This window comes from Aedes albopictus, chromosome 2 (genome assembly GCF_035046485.1).
Source record: "Aedes albopictus strain Foshan chromosome 2, AalbF5, whole genome shotgun sequence".
In the NCBI taxonomy this organism is placed as follows: Eukaryota; Metazoa; Arthropoda; class Insecta; order Diptera; family Culicidae; genus Aedes; species Aedes albopictus.
Window position 1 is genome coordinate 39,859,165 of NC_085137.1, and position 20,382 is coordinate 39,879,546.

A 20,382-nucleotide genomic window follows, 5' to 3' on the forward strand; every position below is an offset into this window, starting at 1 on the left:
CATGTGATTCAAGTGCTCATCAAAGTGCTGCTTCCACCTTTCAATCTTCTCTCGTTCGTCTTCGAAGAGGTTTCAATAGGGAAGTGGAACCATCTCGGCAGGGGTCCTATTTTAGGCACTTTCAAGTCAATTGGTTTGGAATCGACTGAGTTATAGCGAAGAGTGCCCAATAGGCCGCTGCCCTACTTATTCCCGAATATTTTTTCCCTAAGGACCCCCCTGTTGTGACTTCAGTTAGATTGAGGAGGTACGTCCCGAGCGTCTGTTCACCAAGGAGGTGCGGCTCAAACAGCGTCTGTTCTGGCATCCAGCGGCTGAGTATGAAATGCTCCTCCACCGGAAGCTATACCTAAGGTGGCAGCCCCACCACGGTGGATAGGGGACCTTAGGCCAATAACTTACTGTTTCCGAAACCCAAAAAAAACCGTTACTGAAACCGAAAATGAAAGATTGCGAACTGATACAACGGCAACGACTTTTAGCGCGAAACAACGGACAAGAACTGGAGCATTGGCACAACTTGCCAATGAGGCATGCCCCGACACGAATGCACCCTTCAGGTGTAAAGTGTCGTAAATACATTAACAAACAAACAAACAAACAATGATGCATGCCGTATGAAGCTTGAGATCTTAGGACTGAGCGAAGTCCGTTGGCCGAACTTTGGAGAATACAGATTGGAGTCGGGTCAAATTCTGCTATACTCTGGCCAACTTTTACAGCCTACTGAATGCTGTCGTGGACAAGATTCCGAAAGCTATCAAGATCCTCAAGGGCTACTTCAACACGAAATTTGTACCGACAACTCAGACTATGGGCACGTCATGGGACGCCATGATCAAGAAGAAATAAGCGAGAGAGAACGGAGAGCTAATTGCAGAGTTTTGTGGCAACATCGACATGGCGCTCTTCGCTCATCGATCAGTGCACGAAGTGACATGGGTTTCCCGTGATGGCGTCACGGAAAATCAAATCGACCATATCTGCATCAACCAACAATGGAGACGGAGCCTTCTTGATGTGCTGAACAAACGTAGCGCCGACATTGCGTCCGACCATCATCTCCTAATCGACGAGATCCGGCTGCGCATAGCGGAGGATCCATCGACTGAAAGACGCTGCGGTGAAAAGATTCTTCGTCGAGGAGCTGGAGAACCGTGCTGCGGATATCCCGGAAGGTGGAAGCGTAGAAGATCAATGAAGCACCATCAAGAACGTCTTCATCGCCACCGGCGAGAACGGTTTAGGTGAGCTACGCATCCAGAGAAAGCAGTGGATCACTGATTACACCTGTTTTTGCCGAAACCGTTGACTTTTATGCAAAACTTTCAATGCATAAGTGTAAAGGAACAAGTCATTGTTCTATTTTTCAAAAAATATCATATTGCTCCAAAATAACCTAAATATCATTGAAATTGAAATATGTTTTTCATATGGTGAAATTCTTATAATTTCGAAGCAGCATCAAATAAGGTATTGTGAGTGTTGGAGTGTGTCCACCATAAAAACAAGTGAATTGTTACCTTATCTACATGTATACGAAGATTTAGCAATGGATGAAGTATTTTATTTTTGATCAGAATTCACTTAAAATAGCAATTTTAATGTTCCCTGTCCAAGAGTGATGGGTTTGACGATGGCTTATCAAGCGTCGTCATACTGAAAATGTGTTTAAATAATTTAAATTTTAGTCTTTTATAATTATAGATTAGCTAAATTAAATATAGTAACGTAAATTAGTGAAATAGTAAATGGAATAGTATTTGAAAGTACCTAACTAGGTTTTGAATTAAAGCATTTCTTTACAAAATTAAACTAAAATAGAATCTGAATAATCATACCATTGCTTTATTGACTTTAATTTAAACGCTTGATTTGTCATGCCTCCAGTATACGCTTAATCGCTGTCGCATGATCTAACAACAGTTGATTACGCGCAGTGCTGGGGGGACCGACAGGGCTTATTACCAGTCTATACTAACCCTCTAACTACTAACAAGACTGGGAAGCCAACGATCACTCATTGCACTTTTGATAGTAGTATTGGTAGTAGTAGTTAGTAGTAGTAGTAAGAGTAGTAGTAATAGTAATAGTAGCAGCGTTTTATTAACAAGTTGATTCGTACTATTCTTTTTCACTTCTTCGAAATTATTTTTATAGCAACTATAAACTCAGGAGTGGATAGCATAACGACATTGATTGCAGCAGGGTCCAACCTTATTATGTAATGCAAGAGTGCATATGGGATGTCTCTGCATTACTTATATCTTCTAATCAGCGGTCGGAATTTTCGCTCATTCTCACGAAAATAGAATTCTCCCTCACGCCAATTTTCAGCGAAAATCTGGCTTGAGAAATCTCCCGCACAAAGAGCAGAGCGAAAACATTTTTTCACTCACTCCCAAAGGAGCGAGAATTTCGTTTGCCCTTTGTCGGCCGATTATGTTGTCTTTCCTTGACTCATATGACGCCGACGATGATTGGTTTTATGCATTATATTTTCTACACCCTCTGTATGGTTGGCGTGGTGGTGTGGATAGAGTGCGCGTATCGCGTATGTTTTTAGTAATGTTCCAGGTTCGAATCCCGTCACGGGCACAATTTTTGTTAATCTGCTTTGAAAAGATTTTCGTGAAAATTGGGAGAGAGAAAATTTAACAGAACGAAAAGAAATTATCTGCAGGTTGAAGCGATTTTCAGTTATCATGAATCGCTACTCTCGAAAGAAGTGCTGGAGGGGAAAAGTGTTCCTCAAGCAAAATAGTGAAAATAAGCTCTCCCGCCGCCGTGAGAATATCCATATTTCGTATCGCTGAAACGAAAATAACGAACCCTGCTTCTAATTAAGACAGGGCAGGGTGATAAGAAAATCGCATTAGTGACTGAACAATTTAGAATCTAAATTTTAGATGTTGAATGCTATTCACTCAAGAAGTTCACTGGTGCAGGTAGAAAAAAAAAACTTTTGAATCTCTCTATTTCTTAGCATAGTAACATGAAACTATATTTAAAACTGAATATAAATTATGCTCTCTATGATGCTCAACAATGCTATAAACAGAATACTAAAATTTCCGGGCCGCCATTTTGTGGAGTTTGGCGGCCCACTGTCTTCTTGTCATTTCAGGTTCATTTTCTACAACGCGTGGCTACAAAGAGTGAACAATACCATCGTCTAGGGGGGATTTTGGAGCTAAATTCGGTGAGTCTGTTCCATTATATTTACGCTGTCATTATTTTAAATTCACCATGGATAGTTGCGGCCTTTTTTTACATGCATATTGTTATGCATCTGTTTGTGCACATTTGTTGTTACCCATCTTTCGTGTATTTACTCAACTAGCACTGCAAAGTTCGTCACTTCGAGTGTCGGCCTAAATTCTTAGTATTCATTTCATTAAAACTACTATTGTTGTACAGTCCACATATTTGATGTTGCCACTATGGGAGAGCACGTTGAGCACCGGTTTGTCCACATCTGCTAGAGATTTTGGCTGGGGGTGGGTCTGGTTTGCAGGTTTAGCGGGGGCCTACCACAATTTGGGAGTGTGAGGGGGGGGGGTCTCTGCATTGAACTCACTACTCATCAATTCCGTGGGGTATCTAGAAGACAATTGACGATAAGATTGGAAAAAAGCTTGCAGTTGGGAACTAGACTAAAATAGTGGCCGATAGAAAACAACGCGCTAGACAGCATTATTATTCATTTTTTTTAATATTTACCCATAGGCTTTTCGCCGGTTGGCAGTATAGTATTTAGCTGTGTACGAAGATACGGATTAGTTGGTGTACAGATGACAGGGTTCTCACGGGAAGTGCTTCAAGCGAGGCTTACATAACAACTGACAATAAAGAAACCTATTTTCCTTGACTTTCTACGCAATGGACATCTGACCGAACACACGCGTTTTCGTTAATCTCCTAGGCATTATTAAGACATGACGTATGTGCATGACGGAACAACTAGCAGGACACAGTTCCAGACGTCTCTTTTTAATAACGATATTCAGCATATTTCCAATAAAACTACACTTCAATAAAGCAAAGACTAAAGCTGCTATGATAGAACAGATCAGAATGACTTAATTGACTTATTGACTACATTTGGAGATCTACTTCGAATAACTGACAAATTGACAAGAACCTAACTAAATACATGGACCATACTACAAAAAAAAAACAATTGACAAAAAGAAAAAAGGGGAAACTTTTATTAAAACTATTTTTGTTCAACGCAGGCCAAAACAGTGTCGACTTGGGCCACGATATGCCTACGTACTTCTGTGTGTTGAAACAAAAATAGAGGCTCATAGAAGCAAACGTAGGGAAAGGGTGCGGTGTTAGAACATAAGCACAGTGTGCTACCGCCGTAATCACTATGAAAAAAAAAAAAAAAAATCAAGTATTGGTTTGATTTCTGCATTTTTCCCTCAAAATATAGATTGATACCTTTCATTTGACACATTGGTTGTTTTCATAGGATTATTGGTTATTTTTATAAAAATGATTTCCCTTAGACTGGCCAAAACCGGTGCCCGCACCCCACAACATATTTTTTATTTCAATAACATATTTCTGAGACAGATCCGTTTTTTGCGTCCAGATATTAAATGACTCAAGCTTTAGAATTTAGAGTTGATATAGAGCTACAAAGCCGTAGGTCAGCCCTGAATTTCCCGAACTGGTCTCTCGATGCTAATATTTGGTTTATTGGTTACTTAGGCTCTAAACTTTGTCAATTTCTGACAGAATTAGGGTCTTGTACCATTTGGGCAGGTGTACCTATTTTGGGCACTTGCCGCTATAACTAAGTCAATTTCAAACCGATTGATTTGAATTTTTGTACAGATTTAGATACTGTACGTGCCTAACTCTATACAAAAATTCAAATCAATCGGTTTGAAATTTAATTAGTTATAGCAGCGAGTGCCCAAAATAGGTACACTTACCCAAATGGTACAGGACCCTATTATTAATATTTACCATTCAAATTATAAGTACAAAGTAAATCTCATCATTAGCAACTGATAGATTTCTAGCATCAAATATAGCACAAACGTCCATTTCAGTCCTGGAGACCATCTGAGGAATTCCACGGAGTCATGTCAGTCGATCCTGAGCGACCATTTCAAAAATATCTGAAACTTTGCACAGTTTTTCAATTTCATATAAATCGCCATTTTTTGATATTAAACCTTCATATTCACTCACGACTAACTTTTCAAAAGGGTGTATGCGAAAATAGTTCTAAAATATTCTAAAAGCTGTACAGCAAAAACGGATTGTTCGATTGTTATAAATTTTTCAGCAAAGTTAGATAACTAAATGATGATTCCTTAGAAAATATACACTGTAAAAAATTTCTTTTTCTACTTTGAAAAAATATGATATTTGTCACAAAAACTCAAATATCTCAAAACCCTATCTTTTTACCAACTTCAATTTTTTAGGGGAAATGGCTTATTATATCAGCTATCTACCATAAAATTTTGGTGATGGTAAACTGATAAACAAAAAAGTTATGACATTTCAAACATTTCACAATTTTTACATTTAGTAACAAAAAAATTTTTTTTTCTGTATAAATTATTTCGAGAATTATATTTTGATGCTGATTTTATTGTAAAGGCTACCGCCTGAATTAAACAAGTTGTTTTCATGATACTTTAGTTTGATTATTCGTAATTACTATAGTATCTATTTGAAACTTAGACGCGATCCAGTGTTGTGATCAAAAATATTGAGATTGTCATACTTTTTATTGTACGTGACTGGTGAAAAAATCCCTTGATAGTGTTGAAAAGCTGTTGATTATAAGAAAAATGGAATTGAATTTATTTTTAAGACAAAAGCTGTATAATAAAAGTTTTTTATACGCGTATACGTCTAGTTTATCCGCAAAAAAAATCCCTCTTACACACTTATTTCTGAATTGCCTGTTCGGTACTTTTTTGACGAGATTATAACAGCAGTACGATCTCGGTAGTTTCGGTAATCGATTTTACTGAGGCTCAGTAAAACAACTGTCAAAATCGTATGGAAAAGGTAAACAATGCATTTTTGCTGAACGAGTTCGGTGCTCAGCAGTTTTAATCTCGTCAAAAAATTACCGAACTCGGTAATCAAAATTAAGTGTGTAGAGAACAGACTTTATGATCGGAAGAATGCGAGTAACTTCAACAACAACAAATGCATAAGAGGTACATACCACAGACAAACAGACGAAACGCCTAGAACAATTTTAGTGAAAATTCATCGCCCAGTTCACACTATCACCACCTGGTGGAAATGTTTCACGAAACACTGCGTTGTGCAATATCGTCATCAGAAGGCGCTAGTGTGAAACGTCAAACGCAAAGAAAAACGATGGGCGCTCTTCTTGTTATGAAAGCCACAACCAAGATTCAAAATGATCGTTGAAGGCGTGGTCAATGAAAATTTCGCCAGTGTTACGTTTGTTTGTCTGTATACATACCTGACAATGCTCACGAAAAAAACAAAAAAATACTACCGCTATGAATATTAAAAATTGTATAGTATTTTTTTTTCTTCAGCCACCAACACCAAACAAGTAAGTTAAAATTAATAAGTGATTTTGTTTATTATAATCTAACGAACAAGATGAACAGTCGCTTTCTCAAAGGTCTTCAACTCAACGCTCTCTTGTAGACCGTTTGATGAAAAAAAATGTTCAAAAGAGTTACGAAATCTCACCGAAAGCACCATAGATAAACTGAAAGAGACTGGTTATGCCCAAATGTCCACATTGTGTACAAAATTACGCATTTGCACGTCCTGCCGTCTAGAATTTGACAAACGAGCCATCTGTATATCATCGGTAAAGCAGGGCGCAGGAAGTTCGAAAACGACAACAACTGAGAAATTGCCATCAGCGACATCTGTTTAAACAATTTAATTACGCCCCTTTTCAAAAATGCCCTGTAATATTCTTCAACATCTATACCCATTTCAATATTTTTAACGTTGCAAAACACGCTTTCAACATTCATCTTGAAGAAGAGGGAAAACACTTGTCCTCAAATGTAACAGCAAATTAATGAATAAACGACTAATGCGCGGAGGGCGTGATAAAATCGGAACATTACGGTACATAGTATATTATATTATATGTATATATAATATATAATAAAAACAACTTGTTTTACTCACGCAAGGCCATTAACAATAAAATCAGCATCAAACTTCAATTTCCGGCCGAAATAATTTACACTAAAAAAAATTATTACTAAATGTGAAAATTGTGAAATGTTTGAATTGTCATAACTTTTTTGTTTATTTTCATGGTAGATTGCTAATACAATGGACCGTTTTCTCTAAAAAATTACGTTGGTAAAAAGATAGGGTTTTGAGATATTTGAGTTTTTGTGACAAAAATGATATTTTTTAATGTTAAAAAAGATTTTTTTCACAGTGTATATTTTCTTAGGAATCGCCATTTAGTTATCTAACTTTGCTGAACAATAAAATCAGCATCAAATCGCGATTCCCGGCCGAAATAATTTACACAGAAAAATTTTTTTTACTAAATGTAAAAATTGTGAAATTTTTGAAATGTTATAACTTTTTTGTTTATTAGTTTACCATCACCAAATTTTTATGGTAGATTGCTAATACAATGGACCGTTTTCCCTAAAAAATTCAAGTTGGTAAAAAGATAGGGTTTTGAGATATTTGAGTTTTTGTGACAAAAATGATGTTTTTCAATGATAAAATAGATTTTTTTTCACAGTGTATATTTTCTTAGAAATCACCATTTAGCTATCTAACTTTGCTGAAAAATTCATAACAATCGAACAATCCGTTTTTGCTGTGCATATTTTTGAATATTTTTGAACCATTTTCACATACACCCTTTTGAAAAGTTAGTCGTGGCTCTAAATAAAAATTTGATATCGAAAAATGGCGATTTAGATGGAACTGAAAAACTGTGCAAAGTTTCAGTTCAATAGAAAATCATGAATTAAAAATTTTCCTTAATTTTGATGCTGTTGCTTGGAATCGCTCATCTGTAGAATTCAGGTAAGGTGAATAGCGAGCGAGATTTAAGAAACGTGAAGATGCAGTGAGCTGCATGCTAATCGCGTATCATTAGTGAGTGAACTAAAAAGTGAAAGTGGAAAGATTTGTTTACCAACAAATGTTAATGGACGTATACAAGACTTTTCGTTGAATTTAAAACAGAGAGTTCCTTAATTTGAATGTTTAAAAAATCTCCCAGTGATAAAAATCTTTCATAACAATTTATCAGCCCATCGGTTTTTAAATTAGACATAGAATCATGGCTGCATCGGTGATCAAATGCGATCCGGTAAATGTTGATCAAATCTGTCGATTGTGTATGTCCGATGAGAATCTTGGAGACGTGTTCAATGTCGAAGGTCTAAACCAATGGATATCGGATCTTCTTTCAATAACGGTAAGTAGGCAAATTTGCCTACCTGATTTTTGTATTATTATTATACTAATGTTTCATGTTCTGTGTTGTAGATATCTATCGATGATCGCCTGAGTAAAGCGGTCTGCGTGATGTGTCGATTACAAGTCACGGAGTTCCATCGCTTCAAAATGCGCTGCAGTGAAGTTCAGCATGTGCTGAAGAATCAGTATGATGGTAATGCTTACGAAACAGGAAGTCGGATTGTCGCTTCTTCAGAGATGGGACCTTCATGGGAAATGCGAACTGAGCGCGACGAGGATGCTTTCGCCGCGATCAAGATAAAAGAAGAAACCAACGAATCAACGGTAAGATAAGAAATTGTTATTTTTTTTTGGTTTATAAACCTTGAGCCGACCCTTTCCAACATGAGAGTTTTCAATCTTGCCCTAAACATTCAACTTGTTGATTAGTTATCGCGCCCTAAGGAAAACCTGATAGTCGGACCGAAACGTCGCCGCTGATAAGTAATTAACCTTAAGTTATCTAAATTGCAGGAAGCTTCAGTGTCTTTGGAAAATTCAGCCTTTGACCTGGAATCATTTCACCACACGACAGTCAGAGACGAAAACGCTGGAACCTCGTATTCAATCGACATTGGCGACAGTATTTCCGTAGAGAATGTAAAAATTGAAACTCATGCAAATGATGGTCATGACATTCAAGCAACTGCGATGGCCAATGAAGATCGCGAAGACGCTGACATTAATCAGAATACGAATAATTCAGATCATACCTGCGATATTTGCCATAAAGTTTATCCATCCAAAGTGTCACTGAAGTGTCACAAAAGAGCTGTACATGAGCCAAAGAATCACGCGTGTCAGCTTTGCGGGTTTCAATCTTCGTTGCCGTATGTATTGGCAGTTGCAGGAATATTTCTATTGAAATTTCTATAATTTTCGTTTGTATTTCAGTGGAGATTTGAAAAGGCATTTGAAATCCAAACAGCATTTGGCCAATGAAATGAAATCTGATAAGCAGCAATTTCAGTGTGATATATGTGAAAAGGTATTTCCGGACAGGAAAAAAATCCGGAACCATGAACGAGTGATTCATGGTCCCAAGAGATATTCATGTCCTGTTTGCGATAAGCCATTTGCAATTCGGTAAGTCTTTATTTTTGTGTGAGGCATTCCCGTCAGATCTAATGCCCATATTCAGATCTTACATGTTTTCTACTTTTTATTTTTATTCTGTTTTTATACTTATCATACTGTTACATTGGTATTGGTATTGGTACAAGCGTTTTTGGTTTCCTTTAAAAATCTTGTCTATTTTAGACTCTTTTTTTATTTATTTCCTTGTCTATTATATGTGTTGCCTATTCTTGAAATATGTTCTGTTTTTTTTTTTCAGGAATGTTATGGAACGTCATAGGCAAACGCATCAATCTTCAGCAGAACGCCGTGAAGTAAGATCAGCTGCTGAAACAACAATCAATGCAGTCAGATCATTCAAGTGCAACATATGTCAAAAGATGTTCAAACAGAAAAGGCATTTAGCGAATCATCAAATGTGTGTTCACGGGCCAAAACAATTTGAGTGTAACATTTGTGGCTGTAAATTTGCTTTGCGGTGAGATAAAAAAAAGGCCGTTTTCTTGTACAGCATGATGTTGATTGCATTCCCATTGCAGATTCCACTACAACGCACATATGCAGAGGCACGCACGACATCGTGATAACACGGAGGATTACAACGTACTGCATCGGATGAGAAAGGAGGAATCAGCCAACAACGATATAAATTTGGAGGGTACAAGCGGTGAAGTCGACAAAGCTGCTAATTCTGATTCGGATCAAATCAACCAGGAATCGGCCAAATGCACCGAATGCAACAAGGAATTCAAATCTCAGAATTCTCTGTTCTTACACTTCAAATATGTCCATAAAGAAAAGCTTCAGTGCAGCTTGTGCAGCGTTAAATTTGTAACTCAGTATGTCTCTGCAAACAAAATCCGAAAAAAGTCGATAAAAACTTTTTTTCTTATAGAATACGTTTGACGAAGCATATGCTTTTAAAGCACAAACAAGAGGATGGCAGTTTTCAACCGTTGAAATGTGAAGCATGTGATAGAGTCTTCCCAACCACTACCCAATTGTCGCAGCACATGGTAGTGCATAGGGAAAAAATCTTCGGCTGCACCCTTTGCAGCAAATCATTCTACAGACAGTACGGATAAGACGTGTTATAGTAGAAAACCACCGTACATAATCGATATTATTTTCTTCCACTTCAGTCAACATCTAACGTCACACATGAGAGCCCATAAAGATCTGGGTGATGGTTTCATAATTCCTGCTAGCGTAAATCGCTTCGAGTGTGCAATATGCCATAAAGTGTATAAAAACCGGAAAGTGATGCAGCTGCACATTCGGAAAGAACATGGATCAGAGTTACACGAGTGTTCCGTTTGCAGCAAACTGTTCAAAGAACGGTAAGTAAATGGAATGGAGGATGACCTTTAACTACCCCTCCTGTCATAAACGCAACACTCGTGCTGTTGTCGTCAATTTGGAAACTAACCCTTTCTCACCTTAATTTCAGATCATCTTTGTCGGAACATATGATGACTCACAGTGCTGCAGAACGTGCCACTGAACAATTGGACATTGTGATAAAGGAAGAACCATTGCTAATAGATGATGATTCAAACGGTGCCTCAGAGTTTCCTAGTTCATCTGGTTTTGGTGTACTTCGGTGAAGATAAGAAGACTGCAAATCAATCTTCCGACGACAGTGGAGTACATGCAAACTGAGCCAATAATAAGGTAGGATAAAACCAAAAGCGACTAGTAAATCTATGCTCGACCCTTGGGACTGGTGCTGGCGAAAGCATTTTAAACATAGCTGGCAGCTAGCATCAATCTAATGATTGTCAAGATGGATTCATGGATCGTTCCGCAATTCAATAATGCTAGGTCTACTCTTAATTTATTCGAATAAACCAAATATTTATTTTAAAACCAATACTGCCGTTCTACGCATAATTGTCCCATGTTATATGGGATTCCCATATAACATGGGACAATTGGGCGTAGAACGGCAGAATACTTGTACGAAAAAAAAAATCATATTTATTTTGAACTAAAAAGAACGCATTTGATGAGGGACGTTTTAATTTTTCTCATTATGAAACGTTGAACCACAGAGAAACAGACGTCCCACTCTGCTCACTTCTCATCGATCATGTTTTCAAACGATTGATTCGAATATTCGATAGGAGGTCGATTGACCACTCGCCGCGCTGGCATTGCTTTTGCCTAGTGATTTTTGACTAGTCTCTATTTTCATTATTATTATTATTACTATATATTTAAGACACTTTACCATTTAAGTTATTATTATTATTATTATTATTTATTAAAGAGGTTTTAACTTGAGTCATTCGCCTCTGCAAAAACAAACTTAAAGTTTAGCTTAAATTCTATCTAACAACTGACATTTTTTCAAAAAGGTAATTAATTTTTCCTCGTTTGCTTCATCGTTGCTGAGAATGTTGCTGATGTCCGCGTCCAGCTGAGCTTCTATCCTTTCTGTTTCGTACTTACGACAGTTAGCGAGGATATGTATAACGGTTACCTCTTCTCCGCAAGCGTCACATATATTGCTATAGTGTCTATTTTCATTATGATAGCTTCGAAATTCTCTTCCAATGTTTTCTTATACCTATGCAACTGAAGTTATACCTGGGTTTTGCAAATTTTGCCTCGGAAAGTGCTTGTAAATTGATCTCCGGATAATTCGCGATTGCTATAAGAGTTTGTCTTATTCCCATCGGGGTGCCGGAATTCGTCTTCATTTTCGCGTGATTCGCATGTAGTTTTTGGTGATATTGCTGCTGGATTTCCGGAATCGAAATCAACAATTTTTTCTCGAGTACTGGAATTCGTATAATTAGGTGAGACTGTTCCTTTACGTCGTTGTGGTGCCTAAACATTGACCAAACGTATATACTATATATCCTTTGGACTTAACCCCTCCACTAACAATGCCCAAATTATGACACCTAGGCCGGAGAGGACGTGGACATCACTACTACCTTTCTTAGGAGCCCAACCAATCTTTCATTTCTATCTCTCAGCTCTAGCAAGGTCGTGGCCAGAACAGTTCTCGGCCGTTGGAGGATTGCATCGATCTTGTCTTAAAGTCAGAGATTAGCCCCAAATCTCTGTACTTTGATAACGGACGGGAAGGAGGCAATTCTCTTAACCTTCCGTAATTCGCGCGTAATTGGCCACCACCGTCAGCACCACGCTAATGCTGAGTACAAAAAGCGAGAATTTTTCAACGTGTTGTACAAAATACAACTGCGCGATCGCTCGAGGGTGCAGTCTGGGACTGCACTCCCGAGTTGGGAATGATAACAAATCTATAACAAATTGATAACCAATTTTGTTATTGATAACAAAATTAAATCAAAACGAGTTTTCGTTTCGAATTTTTAAAATTGAATATCAAGTTGAGATATCATTTTGTTATCATATCAAAAACTCAATGATAACAAGAATAGATTTCAAAAATCCTAAATATGTTTAACATGGTTTTTAGCATTAATTTTACCGTAGAGGGCCCATATTCTGCGCACCTAAGACCTTTTCAATTTCATTGAGCTGTAATAAATTGAAGTTCGAACCGATTTGTCTGAATTTTTGAAAGCCTTAATGTTTATACAAAATATTGTTTTTTTTTTATGTAAAATTATAGTTATTCATACAACGAGTTGCAAAATGATGATTTTTACAGCACGAGTCGTACATTTATCCAACGAGGCTTGCCGAGTTGGATAAATACGAAGAGTGCTGTAAAAATCGAGTTTTGCAACGACATTTTTTGCAATGACCAAAATTATTTACTAGAATATGATCATTTCCGTCAGTTCGCGGTAGTTCAATGAGACCGACCACGTGCACTAACATACCTACTAGACCTGAAGTTTGGATCAAGCAAGCTGTGCTATAACCAACTATAACCGTCACAGTTTTGCAAGCTCTAACCGTGGAAACGGTGGCAACCAAGGTGGAAACTCAGATTGTTGATCAAACAATTGCATTATGGTTCATAATGCAACCGAAATGAGCTGCACCATAATGCAACTGTTTGATATAGTGCAAAAAAGTAGGCCGTTTCGGTGCCAAAACGGTAAGTGTAAAACAAGAATTTATAGTGCCGAGTTGCAAAAAAGAAATTTCCTATTTCTGCGCACCTTTTTTACAAATTTTCCAAATCTGCGGACATGAAATGAATTAAAATTTGGTAGTTATAACTAATAAATAGTAATAAAAACAAGTTATAGATGAAATTCAGTTAAATTCCACATTTTAAACTTGTATACGAAATCATGATCGTATCGCAACATGACATGCTAACGGACACAGATTTCAGGGTATTTTCAGTACTTTCAAAACCATTTTATTTTTTTTACAAAATAATGGTCGTTTGAAACATTTTTTTTTTTTAGGTACAAACTTTTTCATAAGAATGGAATCAATATTTAAAAGCTATATTTTAAGCTAACATTGAATTAGCATTCATGTGTCGTAGTTTTCTACTATTATAAAATACTCATTTCCCTTTTTTTACATTATTCGTGTGTTTGCGTTCGGTATTGAATATTGTCAAGTTCATATCTATCATGTTTCCTAGCTAAAATCTAAATAATTTATTGTTCACTTTTATTGATTCATCTAATATTACATCAGTAGTCAGGTATCAGGAAGCCGGCTCCAGAGGCACGTTATCCTCTATTTGGGACATTTATGCCATCAACGGTACCAACCAACATAAAATTTATTTTATCGTCGTAGAGAGTAATCTGTGTTTTAAAAGGATACCAACATTCTGAATGCCAATTTTCAACCATTGAATCTTTTATTTCGGAGCAGTTGCAAATACGGTTTATTATATATTTTTGAAATTTGAACTACTGAGTGATTATTTCCAGTTTAATATTTTAAAACTGCACCATTCGTACTTTCGTATGAACATAACGACGAGTTTCACAGTGCTCCAAAGTTTCTCACACTTTGACATAAATGAGTGATTAAATGCACATGAAACAATATGGTATGTGGGGGCAAGATGGGTCAGGGGGCAAGATGGGTCAGTACCGTTTTCAAACGTACTATTTATTTTTTGAATCTTTCTATAATTTTCCCAGATGAACGACGTGGATACACAAAAAAGTGATATATTGTTTTTAAAATTCTTCACGTTCCTTACGCAGAAAAAAAAATAAAATATTTTTTCGTTATACTCCTTATGCTATACATTCCATATAACTACGTATAATGTGTAGACGGGGCAAGATGGGTCACCCTAATTTTTCGGTATGTTTGCATAGTTTTTAAAAATGTTTTAAAAACATTTCATAGAAAGGCTATTTTTTTTCTTATCTGTATTAACGAGATTTTTAGCCCTTGGCTAGTTCATCTCGGGACCCACGCTTTACTTCCCTTCCGAAGGAAGAACTCACATTTTGCGAGTTTGTCGGGAGTGGGATTCGATCCCAGGTCCTCGGCGTGACAGTCAAGTGTTCTAACCATCACACCAGGTCCGCTCCACAGAAAGGCTATTATGTGACCTACATTATCGAAGCGACTAGAGCGCTGAAAATTTGTGAACATATTTTTAATATTTTTCTACAAAAAATATAAGTTTTCAAAGTTTTTCATGGCTACCTGAATAAAAATATTCTATTTCTGAGAATAATCTACCGATATGTTTCAACACTTCTTTCGTGTAATCTGTACGTATGTGAAGCTTAGATGTATAGAGAAAAAATAGAAGATCTAGTATTTTTTGTTGGAGAAAAATCGAATTTCTGATAGCTGACCCATCTTGCCCCCGTAGAAATGAGGTGGGGCAAGATGGGTCATGTTTTGACAATTGTTTGTCAAGAAGCAGGTATCAAACTGTATGACCTTTCTATACCCTTATATCATAGCTGACTAGTGTATCTCGAAGTCGTGATAGAAAACAGAGAAATGCTATTTATATTCAGAATGTTATAGGGATCCATTTCTTAGGTGACCCATCCTGCCCCCACTTACCATATATTATCTTAGCGGTAGCAACGCTGAAAGTCTTTTAAAAACTGTTATATCCTTATTTCACATTTTAGGCCAAACATTTCAATAGGTCCAATCTGCATTTGAGAGGCTCTCTTTGATCACTTTCTCTTTCAATTATTGCAATGTGATATAATACTTTTCAACTATTTTTGCAGTACAAATCAAAAGACGATTGTTTTGACCATCGTTCAATGCAAGGAGACAATTATAATACAAATAAACAGCTGAGATATTAACGAAAGAGAGGGAAACCAAAGAGAACCTCTCTTCTGCAGATAGGACCTTTAGACATGTTTGGCCTGATTTCTGAACGTTTCAACAAGTTATTATTATTATTTCTTTATTATAGAGATTTTCAGCCCTAGGCAGGTTCATCTCTTTTCAACAAGTTTTTATCTACCTAACAGTGGAAATATAGTAAGATGAAATCGAAAATATTCGCCATTGATGGCGGCGATTTTTTTTAGCAAAATATCAAAATGAATACTAAATTTGTTATTAAATTTTAGTTGTTACCCTATGACATTGATAACTCCATGAGAACTGTGTATGATATCAAGTCGAAAAAGATTGATAACAAAATGAGATATTAATTTGTGATTAATCAGAACTCATTTAGTTTTCAATTAGATATTCCTGTACATTTTTTTTGTTATCAGTTTTTGTTTTGTTAACATTTAAGCTTAGCTTAGCTTAGCTTAGACTGACTGACTGCACATATCTATGGTTGCTACTCCGTGATTGACCCGATCCAATGACAGTTGCACAATAAATCAACTGAATAATTGACTGGGAGTGGTCAACATTCTCACTGTGCACGCTTCAGAGGCTCTCTTTTGTAACTGCCGACTAGCTCAAGAGGGGAGCCTTCCTGAGACTCCCTGAAACAACACCTCAGGGTCGGCATGCTTCTCGACCAGTTATTCGCGGGCAGGGAATATTCGCACTGTCGTACAAAAAAACTCACAACACTTCACATTTTACACATTTATTCCCGGACTTTTCCGGTCTCTTCTTCTTCTTACACTTTCCCCTTTCCCACATTCTTATATCTACTCTAACCTGATCTTTCCTTTTCCTATCGGGGCCCCTTCTATCTTCCACCTTTTACCACCAGCTTCCACCAGATCTTCTACGATGGCGGCCTTCCAAACGTTGCGCTTCGGCGTCCTTCGGGGTTGCGATGGCGACTTTCAAAGGCCCTTGTAGTCTCGGGCTGCCGAGTATGTTGACGGACTCGGTTACGACGATAACGATTTGCCGGAACTGCCTCAACATAGGTTGGGGGGGGGGGGGTATCCTTCAGCAGCCAGAACCGAAATTCTAACCAAAAATAGCGGGGTTCTATGGATCCGGGTAAACGTGTTAGGATCATATAGGTTTGCTGGAGGAAGAACCAATTACCTGCTGTCTTTCTACGGTTCACTTGCTTTTCCGTCTATATCTTTAACTCTTTCAATGCGGGCACAACCTTCCGCACGATTGTTCACTACAACCTCTTAAGTTGGCGGTTCGTTTGGCAGTCTTTCAAGAATCATGGAGTACAAATGGGTCACTGTTCTTTATACTCGGCCAGCGACCTAGATCAGTCGTGTCCCTCTCTCATCATCGTGTCCGTTAGCCCGTCCATCTTTGTTTCTTCGTCCATTCCTTCCAGGCTACCAACAGGATTTGCTTGTTCCTCTGGTGGTGGGTTTTGGTGGCGTAGTATGGTAGACTGTTCAACTACGGTCAGGCAGACATCTAGCTAACGGAGAAAACTACACAACATATACGAACACTTCCTACACTTTTTATACAATACACGGTTCCAATTCATACAAAATCTCAAAAACACTCCACACTGAACTGCGAACACTTACACTTTAACGGTACAATAACGTCGCCGGCCACGTCCTTGCAGTCAGGTTGGAAGAGGGAAGGAATGTTAATAGCAACCTTTGTTATGTGAAAGTCCCGGGCCCCCACAAAAACCTTTTTTGGTTGCTAACATTAGCTTTATTTTTCATATTCCTCAAGTACACTCATTGCACAATTATGGGTCACTCAAGGAACAATCATTTCATACTATGAATAATTTTTCATACAAAAATAACACTTTCATGATTTTTATTTTATATTCTCTTCATTGAAACTCCTTTTCATTGTTTTATATAAAAACCTTCTTGTAAAATTCACTTTAGGCGGTGAAAATTACCAAAATGCTGGTGAATAATAAAAACCACAAATGGGTCAAAATTGGCTGTGTAACAATTATGGGTCAATTTGTTGCCTATTATGGGTCACTCAAGAGGAATCGGCTCAACAATAATGTTTTGTCTATTTTTTTCAATGAATGATCACTTATTCTAGATAGATCAACTATAGTAGAATCTAAAACTGGTCTCAAACCTTTTAACGAAGTGTGTTTTCACGATTTGGAATCAATTTTTCAAAATTGGAACAAATTTTCCCACACAACCACCGATAAACGCCTAAAAGTATGCAATGCCCATGTACGCAGAACTCTATGCTGCACAAAAAGTGACCTATAATTGTGTGATTTTCGGTGTTCCTTGGCACAATAATGAGTCACATAAATTTTGCCTGAAATAAGCGTAAATTAGCTGTAGTCACATGAATTTCTACATTTAGAACGTAAATTATACGTTTGTTCTGGTGACGATACCATTTCGCACTTGATAATCACTAAAGCTCGCTTTTACAGAGCTCACGAAAGCAGCGCACGCACTTTCCGATATTCACAATCGAAGCGTTACTTTGACAGATGGTTTTGCGCTGAACAAAAAAAAAATATTTAAAATATGTATGTTTTGACGTATAAGCCCGTGTTCCATACGTATAGCGGCACAAAACAAATCAACTTATGAACGAAAAATGATAATGGCTAACAAAAGCTTGCAATTAATTAGTATTTATCTATTAAAGTGGCAAGTGACTAATAATTATGTGTGACCCATAATTGTGCAATGACTGTACAGCCCCCACTCGCATAACAGTCCCATTTGCAAAAAGTAGGAATTGAGAAAACGGCATTTGAAGTTTGAAAACTTGTTTCCATATAAAATTTTGAAAATTCGCCAAAATTTTAAAAATATTTCCATCATCTCGAAACTTTCACAGATTGCTTTGCACATGAATATATAACTGTAAAAAATGTTACAATCACTACAAAGTTGTTCAGTTTTGTGTTACGTAACACAAAAATCCATGATGGGACTGTTATGCGGGTACTTTTGATATGGGACGCTCATAACTTGGTATTTTTTTCACACATTGACATAAAAATTCGTAATTTTTATTGGTGTTTTTGGAAGTACATAAACAATGATGACTATTCATAACGTTAACTCAAAAGTGATGAAAAGTCAAATGGGACTGTTATGCGAGTGGGGGCAGTGTACTCTTCAAAAATAAGGAAAAACATTTTTGGTCATCTCTCCGAGGGGCCTCCACATTCGCTTGGGCCCCGGGCCCCCACAATCCTTAATGTGGGCCTGATTAAGCGTGACAAACATTTTGTATACTTGAGCTAAAAAATGTTTTTAAAATTGCGTTTCAATTCTCGTTGAAAATTATATTATGCCTCTCAAGAAAAATCAGAATATGGCTATTATCTGCCTCTGGCTTATGCTATAAGCGCGACAGTTACTAATCATAACAGCCTCACCAGATTTCATAAACTATTTTATTTCATTATATGGGGTTTGACAGCAAGCACACTCATTTCACTGAGCCACTCCCCAACTAACATTTTTGCTGTATAAGAGTGTAAAAACCACTCTTAAGCAAACTCCAGCTAAAGAAACTGTTGTTCAGCTACTTATGTTCCTGGGGATCTTGCCACAATTACATTCAAAAACATCTGTCACTTCGCGAAACCCACGGGCTTTTGTTTTAGGCGGGAACATAATTTCTTTTGTTTTGCCTTGCGAGTGTCACTGCGGTTGTATGCCTTGCGGGCGTACGACCGCCGCCGTACTCTAATAAAAGACAAGCGCGACAGGAACTAGATTTTAAGTGTTATCTCTGAAATTGCAAGATTGTTAATAAAATTATTTTCAAAGGGGAAGAACTGTATCATCTATGTCTTTAGAGTGCGAGCGAAAAGCTCGACTGATTCCGTTTAACGGAAACGAGATGTTTTTGGCTGTGTATGAGGTGGCTGTGATAAAAAGGCGAATAAAGCAAAGACGAGTCAGTTCTAGTTGAAATCTTATAGCGTACAGTGGTGTTCTATTTCAATCTGAGAAGCGTGCTTAAAACTGAATAGAAGCCAAGTCCAAGTGCAATAGGTTTTTAAAAAAACCCTTCATGACGAAGAGAACAAAACTGCCGAAAATACGTAATTTCCCCTATATCTATAATTATAGTTTGCCACGATGGAACCTCTACTGTAGGAATATCTCATGAAAGTGAAGCAAGTGAAGAGCTTCAACGTGAATCATATATTCGAAATAAATTATCTCTCACTCACTGTTTCGGCTCTCGACCCTCTCGACGGCGTTCATACTCGGGCTGATTCTGATGGTGAGCCGACATAAATGCGGTTCATATGAAAGTTCATTCGCACATATATAAAAACGTAAACGCGTACCTATACAAACAAAAAATGTTTGTTTGTTGTTCTTCAGACGGCCGGCTAAGACCGATCACGGTCCATCTCACCAACAGCCAAATCATAGCGTAACCACGATCAACATTGAGGGTCGAGAATAATTGAGCTTTGGCTATGATAAAATTGGATTGTTGAAATCGAAAGGTAACTTACTAATTCTTTTTATTTTTGTTAATCTATCATTTTCCCGTATTTTTACGTTCATGATATTATATAGCAATTACATTCATTTT

The 20,382-nt window shown here is 37.3% G+C and overlaps 3 protein-coding genes across 3 annotated transcripts in view; 2 read left to right on the forward strand and 1 right to left on the reverse strand.

The window, feature by feature from the left end:
* LOC109622949 (hypermethylated in cancer 2 protein-like) overlaps positions 1 to 20,382 on the reverse strand; it is a 301,534-nt gene that overhangs the window by 200,103 nt on the left and 81,049 nt on the right. The gene's annotated exons all lie outside the window — the stretch shown is intronic.
* LOC109621817 (zinc finger protein 82 homolog) lies at positions 5,581 to 11,428 on the forward strand. The gene is made up of 9 exons (XM_029871133.2): positions 5,581 to 8,437; positions 8,509 to 8,763; positions 8,953 to 9,308; positions 9,373 to 9,564; positions 9,815 to 10,033; positions 10,095 to 10,394; positions 10,451 to 10,630; positions 10,698 to 10,895; positions 11,006 to 11,428. The coding sequence occupies exons 1-9, from the start codon at positions 8,300 to 8,302 to the stop codon at positions 11,160 to 11,162; spliced, it is 1,995 nt and encodes a 664-aa protein (XP_029726993.1). The 5' UTR covers positions 5,581 to 8,299; the 3' UTR covers positions 11,163 to 11,428.
* The window catches only part of LOC115253671 (zinc finger protein Xfin), a 33,704-nt gene continuing 30,175 nt past the window's right edge, over positions 16,854 to 20,382 (forward strand). Inside the window, exon 1 of the mRNA XM_029871134.2 lies at positions 16,854 to 20,293. The gene's annotated coding sequence lies outside the window, so the exon portion shown is untranslated. The remainder of the gene's footprint in view (positions 20,294 to 20,382) is intronic.